The sequence below is a fragment of the Cyprinus carpio genome, chromosome B7 (assembly GCF_018340385.1).
Source record: "Cyprinus carpio isolate SPL01 chromosome B7, ASM1834038v1, whole genome shotgun sequence".
Lineage (NCBI taxonomy): Eukaryota > Metazoa > Chordata > Actinopteri > Cypriniformes > Cyprinidae > Cyprinus > Cyprinus carpio.
In genome coordinates, this window is record NC_056603.1 from 14,609,065 (window position 1) to 14,630,803 (window position 21,739).

At 37.0% G+C, this 21,739-nt stretch overlaps 3 protein-coding genes across 7 annotated transcripts in view; 2 read left to right on the plus strand and 1 right to left on the minus strand.

Moving 5' to 3' along the window:
* The first annotated feature begins 8 nt into the window (after nt 1-8).
* On the plus strand, nt 9-1,470 carry zgc:101765 (uncharacterized protein LOC450036 homolog). Its single transcript, XM_042727433.1, has 2 exons — nt 9-206; nt 306-1,470. Exon 2 carries the CDS (start codon nt 347-349, stop codon nt 1,211-1,213), a length of 867 nt encoding a protein of 288 aa, XP_042583367.1. The 5' UTR covers nt 9-206; nt 306-346; the 3' UTR covers nt 1,214-1,470.
* A 148-nt stretch (nt 1,471-1,618) lies between these two features.
* badb (BCL2 associated agonist of cell death b) lies at nt 1,619-5,598 on the minus strand. The gene is made up of 5 exons (XM_042727434.1): nt 5,550-5,598; nt 3,943-4,093; nt 3,051-3,190; nt 2,578-2,783; nt 1,619-2,456 (listed from the first exon to the last, which is right to left on the minus strand). The coding sequence occupies exons 1-5, from the start codon at nt 5,581-5,583 to the stop codon at nt 2,343-2,345; spliced, it is 645 nt and encodes a 214-aa protein (XP_042583368.1). The 5' UTR covers nt 5,584-5,598; the 3' UTR covers nt 1,619-2,342.
* The window catches only part of exoc6b (exocyst complex component 6B), a 98,215-nt gene continuing 81,851 nt past the window's right edge, over nt 5,376-21,739 (plus strand). For all 5 annotated transcript variants that reach the window (XM_042727427.1, XM_042727429.1, XM_042727432.1 and 2 more), the window contains exon 1: nt 5,376-5,528. In XM_042727427.1, the coding sequence (XP_042583361.1) occupies nt 5,440-5,528 (89 nt within the window). In that variant the 5' untranslated portion in view covers nt 5,376-5,439. The remainder of the gene's footprint in view (nt 5,529-21,739) is intronic.

Consider the following 21,739-nt stretch of genomic DNA (forward strand, 5'->3'; position numbering starts at 1 on the left):
CCCGCCCCTTTATTGTCACATGATTAAGCTAGGTTGAGCGGGTTGTACAGCAGTGACATTAGATAAGGCTGTATGAGAAAGTTTATCGCTTACTAGTTACAGGTAGAACGTAGAATTAGTATTGTTATTTACGTGGAACAGATCATTGAACCTTGACCGTGTTGAATTCACTGGCGCCGGTTTTTCATTTTCAAAAAACCTGCAAGGTGAGTTTCTGTCTCTGTTACTCCAATTTGTAATCTCAGTTCATAATTAAATATATTGTTCTTAATGCTCATGCTTCATCACTTCTTTATGCACTACAGCTTTCATAGTCTCCAAAATAAGGCTTCCCTCTTCTCCCCAAATGACTGACCCTCAGCCAAATGTACTTCTCAACACTGGGACTCGGATGCCTCTGTTGGGACTGGGCACTTTCCGTTTGCAGGGTCAAGAGGACACTTATAATGCTGTGGATGCAGCTTTGACAGCTGGTTACCGTGCCTTTGACACCGCGGCAGTGTACCGTAATGAAGCACAGTTAGGTCATGCCCTCCGTTGCCTGCTGCCCAAGCATGGCCTCTCTCGAGAAGATGTTTTTATTACTAGTAAACTGGGTCCCAAAGATCAGGGGTCCAAAGCCAGAGATGGTTGCCTGAGGAGCCTGGAGCAATTGGGATTGGGCTACATTGACCTTTATCTTATTCATTGGCCAGGTACTCAGGGGCTGCCAGCGGGGGATAAACGAAACCCTGAAAACCGTGCTCAGAGCTGGACACTCTTGGAGGAGTTCTACTCAGAAGGAAAATTTCGGGCCATTGGGGTGTCTAATTACACAGTAGAGCACATGCAGGAACTACTGAAGAGCTGTAAAGTGCCCCCAGCAGTTCTTCAGGTGGAGTTCCACCCAAAGCTGGTTCAAAAGGACCTGAGGGCACTTTGCAAGGAAAGCGGGGTGTGTTTTCAGGCATACTCGTCTCTTGGAACAGGGCTTCTACTATCAGACCATGTGGTTCTGGATTTAGCAAAAAAGTATGGGAGGACATCAGCCCAAGTGTTGCTGAGGTGGGCCGTACAACAGAACATTCCAGTACTGCCAAAATCACGTCAGCCAGAACGTGTGGAGGAGAATGGGCGTCTGTTTGACTTTGAGATTAGCGAGGAGGATGTGGAAAAGCTCTCTGCTCTTGATTGTGGGGAAAAGTTCTGCTGGGATCCAACACAAGTGTCTTAAAGACAACTCATTGACCAAAACTCAATGAAGTTTTGACTTTCTGAAATTCCAAGGTTGTTCAGATTTACATCCCACAGCATTATCTACATGGCTCTTTATTTCATGGTTAGCTTTATCTTTTGCTTGACCATTTGAACTCTGAGAGATGTTCTGATGCAACCAGTATATTATACTAGAATTGAAAACAACTGAGGCAACTGGCTAACAGTTGGTAATAGTGTCAGGGTTGTTTTTTTTTTAAGCCGTATGTCCAAGTTCAACCTCTGTTTACAATTTGCACCTCACATAAAACAATGGAGTGTGACTAATGCACAAGTAAACAACTGCAGTTTGATATATTGCCAAATTCTATTACATGAAGAACAGTACTTACATTTTATGTTTCAGAAAGAAGTAAGAACAACATTGCTGAAAGTGATTTATTAGTTTCTTAATAGGCTACATTGGTTACAAACAATAACATCACAATAAAATGTTTTTAATTAACAGAAAAGTTACAAGGCATTGAAAATCTGTTATGTTCAAGTAATACCAGTAATGTTCGATTGTGTCCCCTGCTCTTTTGTGTATTTAGAACCATTCTTGTTTGTAAGTGTTTGTGCTTATTAGTTGTAGAAACTTCCAGTAGATGTGTATGACTCAAGAGATGGTAATAAAGCAAAAGGACTCTTCAAAGTGACCAAAGTCCCTTACAGTAAAAACAGATTTTATTTACAGCTGACGGTCTAAAAATATTGTTAAAAATTCCTTTAACAGATATATAAGATATATAATAAAATACCTTCAACGTCTTTTGATTTCATCTGAATATGAAAACTGCAGAGTGATAGGAAGTCTATGATTTGAGCAAGCTGATATCTAGCTTTCTCACATTCATGAATATTCCCAGAGCTCAAGGAAAATTTGAGATTCTCCGGTTTTGTCATTTTTGTGGGCTAGCACATGCCAGTGAGAAACCGATTATGCTTTTCCACAGTCAAGGGTCCCAGCACAGTTCATGAAAAGGGTTTAAACCCAGTCAATGGAATTTTTCCTTCTCTTCACAGCAGCGCATCCTTTTCTTCTGCCACCAATTGTTATGTACAGTAGTCCTCTTTTCACTCTTCTTCCATCATTCATTCACTGTCAGTCACTCTGCGGGGCGCGACTCAGCATCAGACTCTTTGTGACTCCAAAGGAAGGCCAACCAGCTGGGGGACTGCCGCATCTGACGTGTTGTTCCTGCGCTCTTCACCCTCTTCATCTGTAAGAGATGTAAGACAAGAAATCATTTACATTTTCCATTGCTTAATAAGTAGGTTAAACAGAGTTTTTGTTTACTTTGCACATTGAACACTATTCTTATTGGAACTAGGTTTCCTTACCCCTTTATCAAGGAGGATGTCAAACTCATCACTCATTCTCCTTAGCTGTTGGCCGTATTTCTTAGCTGCCCACAAAGCAGGAGGAGCTGAGCGAGATCTCCGCCTGAAAGGATCACCTCCAACCAAATCGCCTTCATCTGCTGCCCCGGTCTCCAGCAGGTCCTCCTCATTCATGGAAAGATTCCGGTGTCTCCCTAGTTGTTCTCCTACAATGACATTTGATATTGAATGACACCTGATCAGATCAGACCTGACCTTACGTTAGAATACATTTAAAGTATCTCAATGTGTGAAATCAATTTGATTCATTATTGGTTTGAAAAGCTAAAACGAATGCCACCACAGAGTGCCTTTGAATGCACAACATTCTTGTATTTGCCTGTAAGTGTGGTCTGCTGTGCTGTGTATCCAGGATACAACAGAAATGACGTGTGTTCTTGTAACCATCCTACAGGCCCTTGAGACTGACTCACCTTTCAGTCTATCAGGCACAGCGACATGCTGCTTTCTCTGTGGTGATCCACTGTTATTTTTCGTCTGGCCTGATTCCTCACGGTCTTCCGATGTCTCTGACTCATTGTCAGAGATACTGAACATTTGTGCCATGGTTAAACTGCAAGTTAAAAGAAAAACTAGATTAATTGCGTTTTCATTTATGCACATTTCTAAATATGCGGTTTAAGTAAATGGAAACATATTGCGGTTTGTGTGTTATTTCACATTATGAAATGGCTTATCCTCAAACAGATCAACTAAGAGCAGAGTCCGGATCAACAATGTAACCTCATAAGCTACTGGTAAAGATGAGGCAAACAGTGCAATACTGCTTGTTTAATATAGGCAACACTGTTGCGCAGTATTTCACTCTTGAGCCGCCACCAAATAACAAAACGAAAACAAAAAAACTGTTATGGACAGACTTTCTCGACGCGATCGTTTACAGTGAAAACTGACCACAGACATAATTCTCTGAGCTGATTTTAAAGAAATAAACTGCATTATCCGAGAACAAACATAACAATAACAGTATTAATAATACCAGCCTTTTTAAAATTAGTTCTGCAAATGCTAACTAACGTTACTTATGCTTATCGAGTTACGTATCATTATGTGAACCATAATTATTACATTTTAAGACACGCTTGTAATGTCACACGGTCACATATTAAAACGGGGATCAACAGGAAACTTCTGTTCACAACTTAGAGGCTCAGTGCCACCCCAAACCCTTAAAAGGAGGTTGTACCGTCCGACGACCGCGGGTTGATAACTTTTTTTTAAAGTGTCAGTCCTGCTTTGTAGTTTTTTCAAAATCGCGTCGTGTATTTGTGTAAGTAGTAATATTTAAACTATCGAGTTACCCACCGATTTTTGGAGTCTGTCGGCGTGCAGTCTTCCGGGTGTTCTGGGTCTCTGTGTTTTGGACTGGCTCTGTTTGGATTCCTGCTGCTGTCCTGACACGCACCCGTGCTGTGGCGAGTAGAAGCGCAGCAGCAAATCACCTCCACCTCACACACTGCCGGACACAATGAAAAGAATAACAAATTCATTGCTATAAACACAGGCGTTGTTGTATTTATAAAACGTTTCAGCCCTAAAGACCCCTTTAAAAATAATGGACCCTCATATAAATGAATATAAAAATTGATGACTTGAAATAATTTTATTATTTTCATTTTTGTTTATCAGGAGAGTGGGCAGTTAAATAGTTTTTGCAATGGACAACGGTTATTATTCAGAAATTAAATTAAAATGAAAATAAATCGATAATGATAAAACGTTTGCTAGCATAAATAAATAAAAGCTTTTATGATAATGACTGCGAAAATGATGCAATACAATTACTGGGAAAAATAGGAAAAAAATCTGCGCTAATTATTTATAATTGAGTGTGTAGATTAAATCAATAGAGAAAAATACAAAAAGCAAAGGGAAAAAATCCTAAACGAACACTAAACGAAAGGCAAAGGTCAAGGTCCTTTAAACAAATAAAAATATTCCTAAAGATTTACATGAAGGTGACAACAAAAACTAAAGTGCACAAACAAAAAAAGTGACTGCACACACACACACACACACACACACACACACAAAAGCAAACGTTTCGGTTCTTGCTGGACTATCTTCAGTACTAACAGGAATAGTGATAATAACCTACTCCTAAATATAACGTAGAAACTTAATATTTTCTGTAAAGCTGCATTGCAACGATTGGTATCGTGAAAAGTTTATCTATCCAAATAAACTTGAATTAAAAAATAAGAATAGAAATATAATAAATAATAAATAATTATATGATTATGTTAATATATAATAAATACAATATCATTATAAAAAGGAAAAAATAAAAATTGAATTATGATCTGAATTAGAATTATGTCCATGTCACGTTTAATAACTATTAATATCCAAATGGTGGTGTGTTTGGTACATGGAGCACAAGATGTCGCTGTCTTGCAATGCAGAGTTTGTGTTTTGAGTTCATATTACGCAGGGGCTGTAATAATTAGCATCAAAATTCTCACGTAGTGTCATATATTCAGGCATTACCTGACTGAACATTTTCCCTCATTAAATAGCCTGCATTTTATATTGTGACACAGGTATAAAAGGTTCATAACTGTATAATAAAAAGGGATTTTTAAATTAAACCTATCCTCATACCAATACCATATGTATTCATTAAAGTATTATAGATAAATATAATGTTTTGTCCACTCTAAAACTTATTTTGGCGTAATGAATCGTTCAACAGTAAAACCGGAAGTAAAAGCTCCAGTCTTTTCCCTCTCTCTCTCTCTCTCTCTCTCTCTCTCTCTGCGCTGTGTTTGTTCTCGAGAGCGCGTCGCGAGGATATGGAAGATGGCGAGCGCAGAGACAGCGGCGGAGCACGAGCGAATCCTGCGTGAGATTGAGAGCACAGACACTAACTGCATCGGGCCAACACTCCGGTAAGTCTTCATTAACCGTACCGGAGGCTACCGGGCTCGGGGTGCGATGTGACATTTTGGTTCAAAGGTTCCCGGAGAGGCTGCTCTCCTTGTTCCCACACCTTCTCGCTTAAAAAACTTGCCAGGAAATCTTCCATTCAAGTTGTCAGACTGGTAGAGTTGGTGCTCAGTAGCGGTTTAGAGAAAGTTTTAGTTGGTATTCCTCTCACATGTGCCCCTGCATGGCTCCCGGAGAGCAGGCGGATATTTGAGGATAATGAATAACGCTCTTTATTAAAAAAAAAAAAAAAAAAAAAAAACAAAAAAAAACCCAGACGAGACGCGAACACTGTGTTATGTTGTTGCTGTCCATTGTATTTAGGGAAGTAAACCAGGTTTTTAACTTCTCAAAACAGTTGGCATTTAGCTTTTCCTGACATGTATTTCTGCGTCAGAGCTTGATGACACATTTGTTTTGATTGGAGTAGTTATGGGAGAAATAAATTAAAAGTAAATGAAAAGAAAACCAAAATCAGTTGTCACCAAATTAGCATAGTTACGTCTTGTGGAGTTTCAAGTTTTTAACCAGATTGAGCTATATTTGCAAACTACAAATTAAAGTTAAATGTCAGAAACGGTTGACATTTTAAAAAGGATGTTATGAGACGGAATCAACAAGCCAGTAGTATTTTGGGTTAGTTGGTTCAGCTTGAGTTTATCTTTCATGGCCTGTATTTTTTATTTTTTATTTATTTTGATCTGTGATGATTGGATTCACAATATCTTGAACAAGTACACAGAATGTGTCATTCTTCAGAACAGCAAATATAAGTGTACCTTTTCCACTAACTTTCCACATAGCTGACCTGCATCTGTGAGCTATGTTGTTTGGATACTACTACCAATCACTAATTTAATCCAGCTCCTACTTGATGACTAGTTTGTGTTACTTGTTCAGATAGTGGAACTGTGTGTTGCTAATTTTGGTGCGAGCAGGGTGTGTGAGGGACATAATAGTTTCATAATCTCACACCCTCTGATGAGACTTTACAGAATGAGGTGAAATTGTGTGATTGGTTATCTTAGAGCAGTCCTATAAGTCAGTTTCACCTAAAAAGACAAGGTTTCCTTTATTATATGGATTGTGCATAACAAGATAACTAATGCTTGCTGACTAACTAAAGAAAAAGGGGGAGAAATTTAGCTTTTGTGTTTTAATTTTTCTGTTTTGTGGTTAAAAATAGTATTTTCAGTGCATGGGCATGATAAGATGAGAAAAGCTATAAAAATCATGATCTTATGGTTAAAATTACAATGCAATGGAAGTATCAACAGATAGCCCTTACAAAAAATGGCAGGTTTTAGAGGCATTTAAGTGGACTAAACGATTGGAGAGACATTTAAAAAAATATAAACTCAAATAAATTAAAATATTTAAATACGTTTTTTTAAGAATTTGTTTTAAGAAAATTAAGGGCCATTGATGTCAATTAAGCATAAAATGTAATGTAAACCAATCTGATCTAATCTCATCCAAATCTATTTCTAATACAAACTAATTTAAAAATAGATTTAAAAAATAAAACTTTTTTTTTTTATCGGATATAAAAATGCAGTGTTGCAGTAACAAGAATTTAATAATCAACTTTGTGAATAATAGAAAATAAATATGAATATCAAAATAATGTTTTACATCTATGTATATAGCAATGAAAAGTTTAAGGGTAAATTTGTATTTCTTTTCTAAAAATGTGACCTGGACATAATTTCTATTGATCCAGAAGCATATATAGTAAGACCTGTATCCTTCCAAACCAGAAGTAAATGTGTGCAGCTTAAACAGCTCATATCTCTGAGTCTGAACTATAACCATCACTGCACATTGGAAGGACCTCAAGTAATGCAGAGACTTCCCGTGTATCATACTTTAAGGTCAAGTTGTGTAGTAAAGCAAGGGCACATCACTTTTGTTTGCTAATTGGCTGTGTGGAGCTAATGGCTGTGTGTTCTCTCTGTGTTTCCAAAGGACAGTGCAGGGGCTCTCGCATTCTGATGTGCTTTTAGATGCCTTGTAATGGATGGCACAACACATTGTCAGACAAGGCTCAATAAACTGTAAACAGTTCATCGATAAAAGGTTTTTTTTTTAATGGTTGGCTGAAACAGACTTCCCCCTCTGGCTCCTGATCATCATTTCCGCTGTCTTTTTTCTTATCTCCTTAATTTAGATGTCTGAGCTTTTTTTTGACATCTTTAAATGCTTCTCATTTTAAGATTGGATACATTTGATAGTGGGTTACTTTTAATCTGTTGATATAAACAGGTTTAACATCCTCATATCTCTATTTTAGTACTTCTTTCTGAAGGCTGAAATTTTCTGCTTTTTGTGGCACAGCTGTCAGCGACTTAAAAAACTGTGTGTGTTTTCTTTTGTTAGTAGAAATGGTATCAGCATTTGTACCATGGGCTGTTTGTGGTATATTGTGTCCATGTGATAGTTGATGTCTCATACAACATGTTTTGCATTCTCATGTGCTTGTAATCACATAGTCTTTAAATGAAACTTCTAAGTGTGTGAGAACTATATTTGGCCTCACACGAAGACAGGTCATACAAGACTTCTGGGGCTCTAGGTCTGAAACGTGTTTATATCAGAGAGAGAATGCTGAGAAAGCCTGGGTTGGTTTGCCTAAGTGAGTCAGTTTCCCCAGACTGTACTGCCTTCACTCCTCCTCAGCCCAGACTATAATTATTTGATTATTTTGGTCATTTCATATAAATGGACTGGTTATGGCTTGTATTAGAAACTGCTTTATGCAGTCTGTAGTGTACAAGTAGTTTTCATCGCTCTATAGAAGAAGTGATTGGCTGTTTCATAATGTGCACACATGTCAGGACTTGTGATTACATTCCTATGGTTGGCTGTTTCATAATGTGCACACACATCAAGACTTGTGATTATATTGATTTGTTTTTGCATTGATGTGGTTAAGCCCTGAAGCATAATGCACTAATCAACAATACAGTGTCAGTGTGGAAATAAGGTGTTAAGTTGGTTTTGTAGACTTTATAGTTATTTAATTACTTAAATAAGTTTGGGTTAAGTTGTTAGGCCTAACTGCATAAGCTGAGGTAGATTTTTATCATAAAGAAAGATCAACTTGTTCAGTAAACCATTAATAAAAAAAAAAAAGTTTTACTGAATACCGAACCGTGCCGTTAAAACCGAGGTACGTACTGAACCTTCATATTTGTGTATTTGAAGGTATTGTGTATCACATTCAGCTTTCAAATTTTTTCTTTTTTTTTTTTAAAGAAAGTCAAACAATAATTGTCGTTATGGATTGAAGTAGTTTCACAGTTCAAGCATCACATGAACCACTCATTTCTTCCTCTTTGCTAGTTGTAGCCTGAAATAAACTTGAATGAACATCAGAAGGTATCTTGTTTCAATCTTGGAAAGACATCAATTAAAGACATTAGATTAAAGTTGGTGGACTTGAACTTGAAAAAAGTGTCCATTTTAATGTTAATCTACTCTCCTGTCTGGTTTGTTTGTTGGACAAAAATGGCAAATTCTGTGTTATGATTGGTCACTTTGCCTGTCAATTAATTTCCTGCGGAGGGTCAATTGCATTTTGCATTGCATAAAGAGAAAATTCAAATAGGTAAGTAATTCCTATTTCTACTAATAAGTAACATTCTGTTTCCTGTAACACAATTGTTGCAATTATATTATATAAAAAGAATAAAGACTAAAACTGTCACAAGTATGTGAGTTTACATATTTGCTGAAATCGACAACCATTTTAGTTCATATGTAGCTATTTTTTAGTAACTTGTTTTTTGAATCCATACTATATGTGCACCTCTTTTTAGCTTTTTAGTAGTATTGCTGTGCAGTGTTGGAGCAAATGGCCATCTGATTTATCATTTTTTGGCTCATTTGTGTATAGTTACTGAATGTTCATAACTCAGAAACATGACTTCATACTAGTGCCTATCACAAGAATATAACATTAATAAGCAGTGACAACCATATTAAACTGCAGTGCGTAGTGGCCCTTAGAGCTCAAATGTAAGAAAATCTGAAGGAATAATATTTAGTCTTGACTATGAGCTGTACATTTCTTCAGTGTGTTTATGTAAAAGTGTGCTTCTCAGAGTACCAGGAATGAGTAGTTGGGTTTCTTGTCACATGCTAGACACTTGACTGTTTGTTCTACATATACCGTCTCATCAGTCGCAAACTCTCTCTCTCTCTCTCTCTCTCTCTCTCTCTCTCTCTCTCTCTCTCTCTCTCTCTCCCTCTCTCCCTCATCCAATTTCTCTTGTTTCTGTTTAAAAGTTTTAAAGTTCTGTGTATTTTCAATGTCCTTGATTTCCTGGACTTTTTGTATGGGCAGTTGTTGACTTGTAGGGTGATTAACCACTTCAAAAAGGAAGAGAGGACTGAAGCTTTGGAAACACTGTTCTTCGTTCCAGTTATGTCAAGAGGAATGTTGTAAATATTTTGCACTCTCTCCTGCATCCACCTGAGGAATTTCGAACAAACACTTCACAGCAATTAACGTGTTGAAAAATTTCTCAAAGGCTGCTTATTTAAAGAACAGAGGCAGAGAACTGTATCAGTGTTTTATAGGATTTTCATGACTTGCATTAAAAGAAAATATTGTAAAAATATTCAGTAAAATATTTGGTTATAACAATGTGATGAGCTAGATTTTCATATGTTATTCATTTGTAGGTGGTTCAGGCTCTTTTAAGTCTATGTCTGCATGATATTCTGGTCCTTAGATGTGCCTTGGGGTTTAGAACTAACCCCTAACCCTATGTTAATAATATTAATTGGGGTGAGGCAACTAAAGTTATACATTTTAAACAATCTGGAAGCACAAAAGCATGCACACACGATGTTCACAGTTGGAAGTTGGCATTCATTCCACAAGCCACCAGTCAATTGTCTCGCCTTTTCTCCATTTCATTCCATTTACTTGTGATAGGGCTGAACGATTTTGGAAAATAATCTAATTGTGATTTATTTTTATTTTTTTCAATATTGCGATTTAATAGTCAATTTTTTTTTAAAGCTCTTTATGTTCTGTATTATTCAACAAAGACAAGCTAAAAATCATTGTATGACCAACACAATATTAGATAGATTAAACATAAATGTTCTTTTTCTTTAGTAGGAGAGGATTTTGTTATTATGTTATTTGGTGATTGGTTTGTTGTTATTGATGTTTTTTTTATTAAACTACTATAATAGTAGTATTTTGTTTGATTTTTTGTTCTTCCAACCTTGTAAGCATGCAATAATCTTGACAACATTAAGCACTGACAAATCACAAAAACTAAGATTGCAGAAATATAAAAACAAATCTGTTGCTTTACCACACTACTTTAGGTAGTCACTGTAATAAACATATGTAAACCTGTGGACTGCACTTTTTAATAAACCAATCAGAGTCTCATCTCCCATTCCCTTTAAGAGCCAGTTATGCTCGTGCCATGACGGATTTGCTATTTATGCGGCGGAACTGACAAGCGCAAAGACAAAACTTGTCTCCGAGATGAAATGGAGCTGCTCGTGTGCGAGCAAATAGTTAGCCTAATTCTGATACATGCGATGACTATCCATTATGACTAGTAGTAGGCATTTTTATATTTATGTAGCCTACACAATAATATTCTTTTGCATTGTAATCCTTTAATTTTTAATATTTGGCATGTTTGTGTGCTGCTGTGCTTCCCTGTGTGTGTTTAATAAGCAGCGTGTAGGCGTGTTGTGGACCCGCCTATACTAACGCGCTCTTTAAATAACAAAGAAAAAACATTGCGCCAGACTTTAGACCAGCTTTGAATTAGTTTATGGCGCAGTCTATTTTCAGTTCTTTAAAATAGCAATGTGCCAGCAATGCTCCTGAACACACCTTGTTTTCAGACCAGCACGCCCAGTGGTGCACAAATAGACACAAATGCATTTGCTATTTAAACAACACGGCGCAGGACGGGAAAATGAGAACTGCGTCTGGCTGAAACTAACAAAAACACTTGCGCCACGCTTTGCTCTGGGTGTATGATAGGGCCCTGTGTCTACACTGGACTCGAGCGGCAAAACCCATTATAATCAGTGATGCTGTCTACACTGGATGCGGCGCGACGCGACACAACAAAACCCGACATTAAACTGATGCCTTTGGGTGTATGATAGGGCCCTAGTTAAAAAATGATTTGCAATGGTCGCTTTGTCGCGTCCAGTGTATTTTAGAGGTCGCACAAGTCCTAAGTGTCCAGTATAGACACAGTGAGTGAACACGAGAGAAACTTGCCACGTCATATTTTCTGTTTAGCTTTTGAAGTACCAGCATAGCCTGCCTACGTCTGTGGATAGGCATCTATGGGCTTTTCTCCTCCCTTTCACAAACCGATCCATGATGTCCCCTTCAGTTACGTCCTTTGGCTGTTTACAACTTCTGCTGATGGCCTACGCCTCCTGAACAAGGCAATACTTGTGCACGGGATTCACTTTGAGAACCACTGCTTTAGAAAGATTTCAAATAAATAAGAATATATATATTACCTTGTTGTATATATTATTTTAAGGTCGAAGTCCTAAGTAATGAAATGCACCTTAACACTGTTACTTGAGTAATTTCAATGTGTAGTTTTGAAGTACGTTCATATTATATATGCTTTCAAACATTTCTGCGTCTAGCGTGCCAGGGTTGCCAGGTTTTCACAACAAAACTCACCCAATTGCTACTTAAAACTAGCCCAATCGTGTTTTGAGGGGTGTCCACCGGTATTCCAGGCGGTAAAATACACGTTTTATGGAGGGGTTCCCCAAACCACGGACTTGGCAACAGTGGCACTGATTAGACAGATCGGTGTACGTCATCAAAGTACTGTGAGAGCTATAAGTGAGCAGACGTCTCCTTATGCTTTCTCTCGCTGTACTTTGATGTCATACACCGATTGATCCAGTCAAACACAACTCTTTACTCTCACGTGTCATGTGAGCGAGTGTATTCACAGCCTCTGCGATTGAGGTTTTTTTCATATCGCGATATTATCGCAAATGCAATTAATCGTTCAGCCCTACTTGCTGAACAGTGGGGAATCTTCAGACTGGCAGCCTATGACCTTTACAACAGAGCTGCAATCACACACAGTTAACCTGCAAACAATACCCTTGATTATGAAGGAAATCACTTGCGTATCTCCATCTTCAGGGCGCCAATACTGGAATGGAGGTCTGCAGCTAGTTGCAAGAAACACCTTAGTTATAAAAACCCTTTATGACAAAACACTTTCTTTAATTTCTGTTATATAACTGGTTTCTTTAGTTTCTGTTATAGAACTGTTTTTTCTTGTATTCTTTTTTTTTTATTATCCCAGTTTTCTTAACTTTAGACATTTTTGCAATTCGGTCCTAAGCTGTAAGCTACATAGGAAGCTACATTTCTATGACTTTACAGGGCTCCAGACTAACTATAGGAGCACGTAGCCTCTGACTGAAAATTTTGAGGAGCACAATGAGAATGCAAATGCTCATAGAGATTACAATGTGCAGTATTCTTTTAATTTCAGAGAGATATGAGATATATTCACACACATATGCAGTGCCACTTGAAAGTTTTTGAACCCCTTGCAGAATCTGTGAAAATGTGAGTAATTTTAACAAAATAGGAGAGATCATACAAAATGGATGTTATTTTGTATTTAGTACTGTCCTAGGTAAGATATTTTACATAAATATGTTTACATTTAGTACACAAGACAAAAAAATAGCTGCAATTATTAAAATAACCCCGTTCAAAAGTTTGTGAACCCTTGGTTCTTAATACTGTGTGTGGTTACCTGGATGATCTACGACTGTTTTTTTTTTTTTTTTTTTTTTTTTTTTTTTGTGGTGGTTGTTATTGAGTCCCTTGTTTGTTCTGAACAGTTAAACTGAGCACTGTTCTTCAGAAAAATCCTCCAGGTGCTGCAGATTCTTCAGTTTTCCAACATATTTTGCATATTTGAACTCTTTCCAGCAGTGAATGTATGATTTTGAGGTCCATCTTTTCATTTCCAGCAGTGAATGTATGATTTTGAGGTACTTTTTTTAATGGTTAGGATATTTGATTGTGTTATAGAAGGAAACATGATGCATTAAGAGCTGGGGGGTTACAGTTAGCGTTACTGCTTCTGGTTCTCTATGCCAGCGCTGTTTGTTCGGTTTATAACAGAGAATCCTGTGCAGAATTTGAATGCCTCTCAGTAAATCTCGCAGCAACATTTATTCATGCTGCGGCGAGTTTAAATGCTTCTCACTGGATCTTGCAGCGCTGTGCAGTAACAGTGTCGCAAAATCAACTTTGGTTCCAGAGTAAAGGACTTTTCACACTGAAAGAGAAAATTCGTCGCGATCATTCACGTAGCAAAAAAGCGAGGAATATTTTATCCCAGTAGAGAGAAGAGAGTGGATGCCGAGTTCCAGTTATCTTTGGTATGTGAGAACAGATTTATTCTCACATGTTCTTAATATAATTTCTTAATTCTCCATTGAATTATGTGATCTGTTTTCTTCCACGTACGCAAGTCTTATGAGTCAGAGTGCGTTAACTCTCTAGATCTTCTGTTTAAAAAAAAAAATTGAGTGAAACATTTTTCTACACATGAAATATTTTTCTACACATGAAATATAAAAGTTATGAGTCAGAGTGCGTTTTTTTGTATCTGCCTATGGTAATTTTCATCAATCAAATAGTTTCACAATAAGCAGTCGGTGAAGGATGTTTATGACAATAAGCAGTGTGGTGTTATTATAGTGTGTTTTGAGCTTGATCATTGTTTGTAGTGTACATTTTCAAATGTGGCTTGATGCTTATTGTACTTATATTTATATTTTAAGATGTTTTCCTGTAAGCGTTACAGATAGTTTGTGTTTCTGGCGTAGAACCAAACTTTATTTAGCTATATTTAAGGCTGTATATTGAGCAGTTGACGATGTTAAATCCATATATGAGATACATATCTGAGTAAAAATGCATTGTTGGTGGGCACCACCTAGCATGCAGGCATGAATTAGCAGAAGGCAATCAATCGTTTCGTGCTCAGTGTGAAAGCAACGTTCGTCTGCGATTCGCCTCGCTTTTTTGCATCACACTCAGTGTGAAACGGCCTTAAACTGTTCTGAGCTCAGACAAGTTTGTTTGCGTCGTGGTCCAAGCGGTTAAATGGTCCTCGCTGCACAGCTTAAGCGAGTAGCAGGATTTCGTTATGCTTCTGTTTCGTTTGCCGTTTGATGTTTCTCATATGCGGCAGAAATGGCAGCGCAAGTTGAACAATGCGGTGGTTGTATCACGCACAAAATTTACTCGCACCGGCAGAAAAAATGGTCGCAAAATGTTCTGTTCAGTTTTAATGACAGCAGCAACAATCGGGTACAGCTAAGCAGAACAGAGTTTTGGCTATGGTTTCCTATGTGTAATGTGTTTGCATTCACAAGAAGCAGAGACCAATTTACCACAAAGGTGCAGCCAGGTCCACACCCAGCTGAGTCACTGCAAACACACACACAAGATTACTTACAGGCCCCGCTGTAAAACTGAGAGGTGCTTTTGAAGGTTGAAGGATGTCCAGTGGGCTATGGCTGCTTTAGTCTGTCGAAGGTTTTTGTTTGGCGGTACCAGAGAAGTGTTTAAAATATTTTTTTCCTTTTCTCTCCACAGTGGACTTGGTGGTTTACTAGATTAGGGCTTTGATAAGCTCTTAATGGCTTCCTCTGTTTTATACACAATCAAACTGCCTGTTGTTGTTTTTGTTTAGTTGATTTCACTTTATGTTGTTGTTTTTGTTTAGTTGTTTTTAATTTATTATAATGATAATAATGTTGGATTGTTCGGTGCTTTATGGGCAAATCCTGTTGGTTTGTACGGAGCTTTATGTCCTATTAACATTTCACACGTATCCTATTCACATTCATTTATCCTATTCATATTTGTGACCCATAACCAAGATAGTGGGGGGGCTGCTACTATCAACTGGTCATGTCAAGACATTTTAGACACATTTGTCTTATTTTTAGACAGGTTTCTTGGTGCGTCTTTAATTTTTATCTTTGTGATCTTTAAGTCTTGTGAACTGCACTCTGATTAATTTTTTTTAGATTTAACATTGACATTTTGTGCTCTGCTGTATGTAAGAAGTACTTTCAAAATCTGTGATGTTTGAACTAGAGGTTGGGCAACATTCTGTGTTGCTCAGTGCTTTACTTCTGGCATTCCACTGCTGCACTCATTTATCATGTCTGTTTCAGCCTGAAGGATTTATTTGTTTCTTACTCTCAGCTGTTGCACTGTGGCCCATCTCTACCCTCACTATTGCTGCGTTTAGACCCACAGAGGACCCACTGTTACCTTTCTCTTCTTTTTTCAATCCCACTCTCTGTCACCTCCAACATGACCTCAGGTTTTTCTGTGCAGTACCGTTCCTGGTACGTGCCTCTTTTAAGCATGTTTCCATGCATCTGTGTATTCTCTTATCTGTGCTGTTGCTAGAACCAAAGAGTTGTTAGCAATAGTTTCATACACTCAAAAGTTTGGGGTCAGTAGAAGGCCACCAAAGCTACATTCGTTTACATTTTTTCCCCTGGCTTTATTTTATAATTGTTTGCTGCATTTTTTTGTCAGTACTGATTGGACACATTCTTACTGATGCTCTTATACTGTAATAATCACATGTGAGCATGATCATTGCTCTCCCATTTGAACAACACCACAGTCTTAGTGTGCTAGAAATGATCATGCTAGAATTGTATTTGTAGGTGCTTGTTGGTTAACTTTATACAAAAATAAATCCCAAAGTTTAATTAAGTGAAAGGTTATTTGAATACTTGAGATGAGACCGTGATTAAGTCATGAACTGCAGTGACTGCACACTCTTCCCTCTGTTAGACAGAGATCAGATTTCAGTGTTCAGCCAGTGTACTGCGTGCGACTATTTCCTCTTTTAGAGCTTCTAACGTTACCTCAGAACCTCCAGATGGAGTTCTGCCCTCGCCATCAGAGAAATATCCAGTCCAGGGTCAATAAAGCAGAACCTGAGGGCCAAACCTTGTTCAGGACAGTGTTTGCTTTCACTGCCTGTAATGTATGAGAATGCAGAGACCTCATGAAATAAAGTTAATCTTTAAAGCAATTATTCTAAAAAGCAATTGTTGTGCTGCAGTATGTCCATGTTTAATTGATTTCCACAATAAACTACACATTCATTTCCTATATTCCTATAGTTTTATCATTAATTATGAATTATTTTAATTAGTTGTTGCAGCCATAGTCAGGGAATGAGGGAACAGTCTTCTATAGGGCCTTAAATTTCTGCTAAATTGATAAGACTGACATTCAGATATTTCAAGCAATTCATCATTTGCTGCTGTTTATGGTCTAGTACACTCGGTCCTGGAGGGCCGGTGTCCTGCAGAGTTTAGCTCCATCCCCAATCAGACACACCTGAACCAACTAATCAATCTTTTACTTGGCATACTAGAACTTTGTGGCAGGTGTTTTGAGGCAAGTTGGATCTAAACTCTGCAGGACACTGGCCCTCCAGGACCGAGCTTGGGCACCCTTGGTCTAGTAAATGGCTTTTTTTTTAATTATATGCATTTTTGGCCCAGATATCATTACTAAGATCATATCATAATGTGGCATAGTGTTGTTGAATCTGTCATTATAGAGGTCGACCGTATACCGGTATACATAATAAACTGGTAGACAATTTCAGTTGTCATTTCTCCTGTGGTTAGTGTAGTCACAGTACCAAAATGTCAGTGGTCAGTACCAGTACTAGTAAAATTCCACTGCTCTTTCTTAGTACCAGATTTGGCACCATAGCAAAAATACTGTAATTATTTCAGTGTTTTTTTTTTTTGGCTCTCATACAGATAGCTCTCAGTTGCAGCCATCTGTATTAGCTTTAATCTTAATTTAATAGCACACAGTGAATACTACAGTTTTTTTTTTTATACACATTCTCTCTGTTGAACTACCTGGTACAGTAAGTTTGAAAAGATAAAAGTGCAGATCAGTAGGTATGCTATTACATCATAGACAGAAAAGTGCACTGCTATTGTTGGTGTGAGGTGCTGACGTGTGTTTGTGGGGCTTCTAAGTTTAGATCCTCTGCTCTATTTCCGATCCATTCTGTTTCCCAGCTGCCATTGAGCTATCTCTAGATTTCAGTCAGCCAACAGGATATGACATAATAGCACATATAAGCATAGGTTTTCCTTAAGTTAGTCAAGGGTGACGACAGTTTGCAGAGGAAATGCTGTGAATAGGAATGCTGTGTAACAGGTCAACACACACACACACACACACACACACACACACACACACACACACACACACACACAGACACACACACACACACACACACACACACACACACACACACACACACAGAGCTCAGAGCAATGTTGTCATTCCTAGACCACATTAATTAGGCTGTATTTGTTCAAACAGATCCTGTATAATCTAACAGTAATATTGAAATGTTATTAAAATTTGAATAACTGTTTTTCTATCTGAATATATTTTGAGCTGTAGTTTATGCCTGTGATGGCAAAGCTGAATTTATAGCTGTGTTTTTCAGGAATGGGAGACACAGATGGTCTTCAGTTGTTCATTTTATGACACCCTTGGTGTTCATATCAGAGCAGAAAAGCAGTTGGTGTTCATATCAGAGCAGAAAAGCAGAGTAATTGCAAAGTAATGGTCCACTGTTGGTGTTGTTTTTGTGTTTTGAAATGTGAATAGTTTGTGTGTAATGTTTAAATGGCTTTTTTTTTTGTTTTTTGTGATTTTGTGAAATGTTTAAGGACATTTTTGAAATGTCAGAGAGTGACCTGTCATTATTTCTCTACCAGGGAGTGTTGGGAAAATGTCAGGCTCCAGTTTTTCTCAAGGAGGGTATCACATTTCAGTTTTGGGAACGTCACCCTGTTTCCCAGTAGTGCTTGTAACAATGGGAGCCAGAAGTGATGACCAATCAAGTAAGGTTGATTCATGGTTTACGCGTGCTGTGAAACAGGTAAAATTAGGGCTGGACAATAATTCAATATCAATATGTATCGCGATAAAAAAAATTTCAATAACGGTGATATGGTTTTTTTTTAAACACATTTTCCGATATTTTCGATATACCAGTGTTTTCCCATACAGTGTTATTTGTAGGGCGTTTTGACTTCGTTTGAATACCTCCCATATGAGCACTGCACGTTTCAAAAAAAAAACACGTCGCGGGTGTTTTATATGAATGTATCTCTGAACCGACTGTTTTCAGAAAAGTTCCGATGGCATTTTCATTTTATCTGATAAAAAGCGTTCATAGGCGGAGCTGCTTTAATTAATAGCCGTCCACTGGATAAAACCGCTGGGTCTACCACTCTCACAGCGCCTCCTGCTGGCAGACAATCAGTTTGCATTTAAGCCCGGCTCATCTCCTTTTTTTTTTTTTTCCTGCAGCAACTCAAGAGCACTCTTCATATAGTTTTATACTGACTAAAGCAATTATTTTTTCAATCTATAGCCAAAGTACTGCAAAAAACAGTCTAAATGCCTGTAAATTTTTTGAAATACTTTTTACTATTTAAAATAACTTTTATTTTAAAATGTAGTTTCTTCCTGTGATTAAAGCTGAATTTTCAGCATCATTACTCCAGTCTTGACAACTGATCTTCAGAAATCATTCCTTTATGCTGATTTGCTGATTATCAATATTTAGAGAGTTGAGTACTGTTTTTTTTTTAAGGATTCTTTGATGAATATCATTAAAGATCCAAAGATCAGCATTTATGTTGAAACATAAAGCGTTTTGTATAACATTACCATTTTTGATTTGATTACACTATTCCATTCAAAAGCTTTGAGTCAGCATAAAATTTCTTTCTTCTTTTGGAAAGAAATTATAGTTTTTTTTTTTTATTCAGAAAATGCTTTAAATTGATCTTTATCTTAAATTGATGATAAAGACATTTATAAAGTTACAAAATATTTATATTTCAAATACAATGTTCTTCTTCTGAACTTTCTTCATCAAGAAACCTGAAAAAAATTTTACTCAGCTGATTTCAACAAAATTTTTGTGAGCAGCAAATCAGAATAAGAATTCTGATTTCTGAAGGATCATGTAATCAGAGTAATGATGCTTAAAAATATAGCTTTGAATCACAGGAATAAATTATATTTTAAAATATTTAACCAAATATAAACACACAGTTATTTTTAAATAGTGTAAACAATATTTCAAATGTTACTTTTCTTGCTGTATTTTGGATCACATAATGCAGGCTTGGTGAGCAGAAGAGAATGCTTTAAAAACATTAAAAATCTTACTGTTTAAAAGCTTTTGACTGGTAGTATATATTAGCCTATAGTTTGAAGTTAAAGATATTATATTTTAATTAGGTGAGTCTGAAATGATATATTGACAGTGATTTCACATTTATTCATGTTTGTATGAAAGGCTAAATACAAAAAAGAATGTTTATTTTTTTTTTTTTTTTTTCAAAAATATTAAATGGTTTTAAATGAGGTGTCAGACTTGCAAATTCATTTTTCATACAATTTATCTACACAGACATCTGTGTGGGCATTCTTGGCAGTTTTTACGAGGCAGTTTTTTTTATAGTGTATCACATATCGATATCGGAATTATATCGTATCGACCGAAATTAAGAAATATATCGTGGTATAAATTTTGGCCATATCGTCCAGCCCTAGGTAAAATCATTACATTCATGCAGGTAGTAGGGAGATATTAGAGCAAAGAAATGTTGTTTTGACTTTTTAAATGTGATTATCTGTTAGGAAGAGTCTGGACAAAGATGCCTGATTCTTATTGTTATTATTGTGTATATATATATTTTTCAAATAACTGAGAGGTGTCCTTGAGGTAGATGTGGATGCCAGATGCGAGTCTCACACAGCTGGACCACTCCAGCTGAGCTATTTACAATTTTTTCAGCTTTTTGTTCCCATCCCTTGTTTTTGTGACTCTTGCTAAGGGAGTTGTGTAACACAGATTATTGAAGATGACCCTTACTTCCAAAATGTTTTTTTTTTCTTTTTTTAATTATTTTTAAATTATTCTATTCATTAAAAAAACTAATCATTAAGTCTTTTTTTTAGCAGTGAGAGGAAAGAATCAGAAAAAGGACTTTGAGTCAAGATTATTCAAAATGACTTATCGATGCACATTATTAATTTTTTCTTATTCAAAAATGTGCCCTCATAATCCCTCATAAATATCTCCTCATTGATGATGTACATCATTGTGAGGGCAGGCCAATCCAACATTTCTCGATTGGAAAAAAAATCAAGTCATGCCAGATTTATTTTGAGAACGTGGTTTCTGTTTTATAACAGCTTTTAATAGTTGTATCAGTCAGTGTTGAGTATTTGAGGCATTGCATGACTAATTAGAGCATGTCTGCTCACTTGTTGTCAGTTCTTTTTTTTTTTCCTGTACAGTGCTCACATTTCCTTCCAGCATCTTCCTCTAGATAAAAATGCTAAATTCAGGTTGGGAAGTGCTTTCACCTTGCAGCCCTGGATTTGAGGTGTGTTTACTGTGTGTGAGTGTTTGTGGAGGAAGCCATCAGTGACGTCAAGACTGTGCCAATGGACGACATTTCCTGAGCCACAGGAAGGCTGTGCTCAGGTGAAGCCATGTACTGGTGTGTTTGTGTCCTGGATTAGTCTGTATTTAACTGAAAAGGACATAGCTTGCTTCCCTGACAGTCCTCCTCACTATGACATTGTCTGTTAATGATGGTTCATTTTCATATGATGATAACCTCTATCAGGGGAGTGAGATATGTAAGTCAAGCGGAGAGGGATGGGCTCATTCTGCTGAGTCCTGATTCACCTTAAACCTGCTTTTTTGTTTTGTCCATTGTCACCATTGGCTTGCTGACTTGGAGGTATTAAGAGAATGTTGTCTGTAAAACCACTCTTGGCACGGTCTTTATTGAGAAGAACACCTTAGTTACAACCAAACCGAACTGAATCAGATCTAATCTAATTGTGTTCTACTGTCACTGGAAACTTGTTATGGACCTCAGTCAGGTGTGTAAAATTAAATATGGAATCTACAAGAAAACATGCTGTGTGGTATAAAACAATTTTCTTTTGTGTTTGCAAAGCTGAATATGGGATAAAACTGCATCTATTTTCAAA

Coding starts and splice junctions, on each gene's coding strand:
- zgc:101765 (XM_042727433.1), top strand. CDS start 347: ATGACTGACCCTCAGCCAAATGTACTTCTCAACACTGGGACTCGGATG.
- badb (XM_042727434.1), bottom strand. CDS start 5,583: ATGTCACATCGCACCCCGAGCCCGGTAGCCTCCG. Junction 3,191..3,942: donor CCGACAGACTCCAAAAATCG/GTGGGTAACTCG, acceptor TTTAACTTGCAG/TTTAACCATGGCACAAATGT. Junction 2,457..2,577: donor ACATCCTCCTTGATAAAGGG/GTAAGGAAACCT, acceptor CATCTCTTACAG/ATGAAGAGGGTGAAGAGCGC.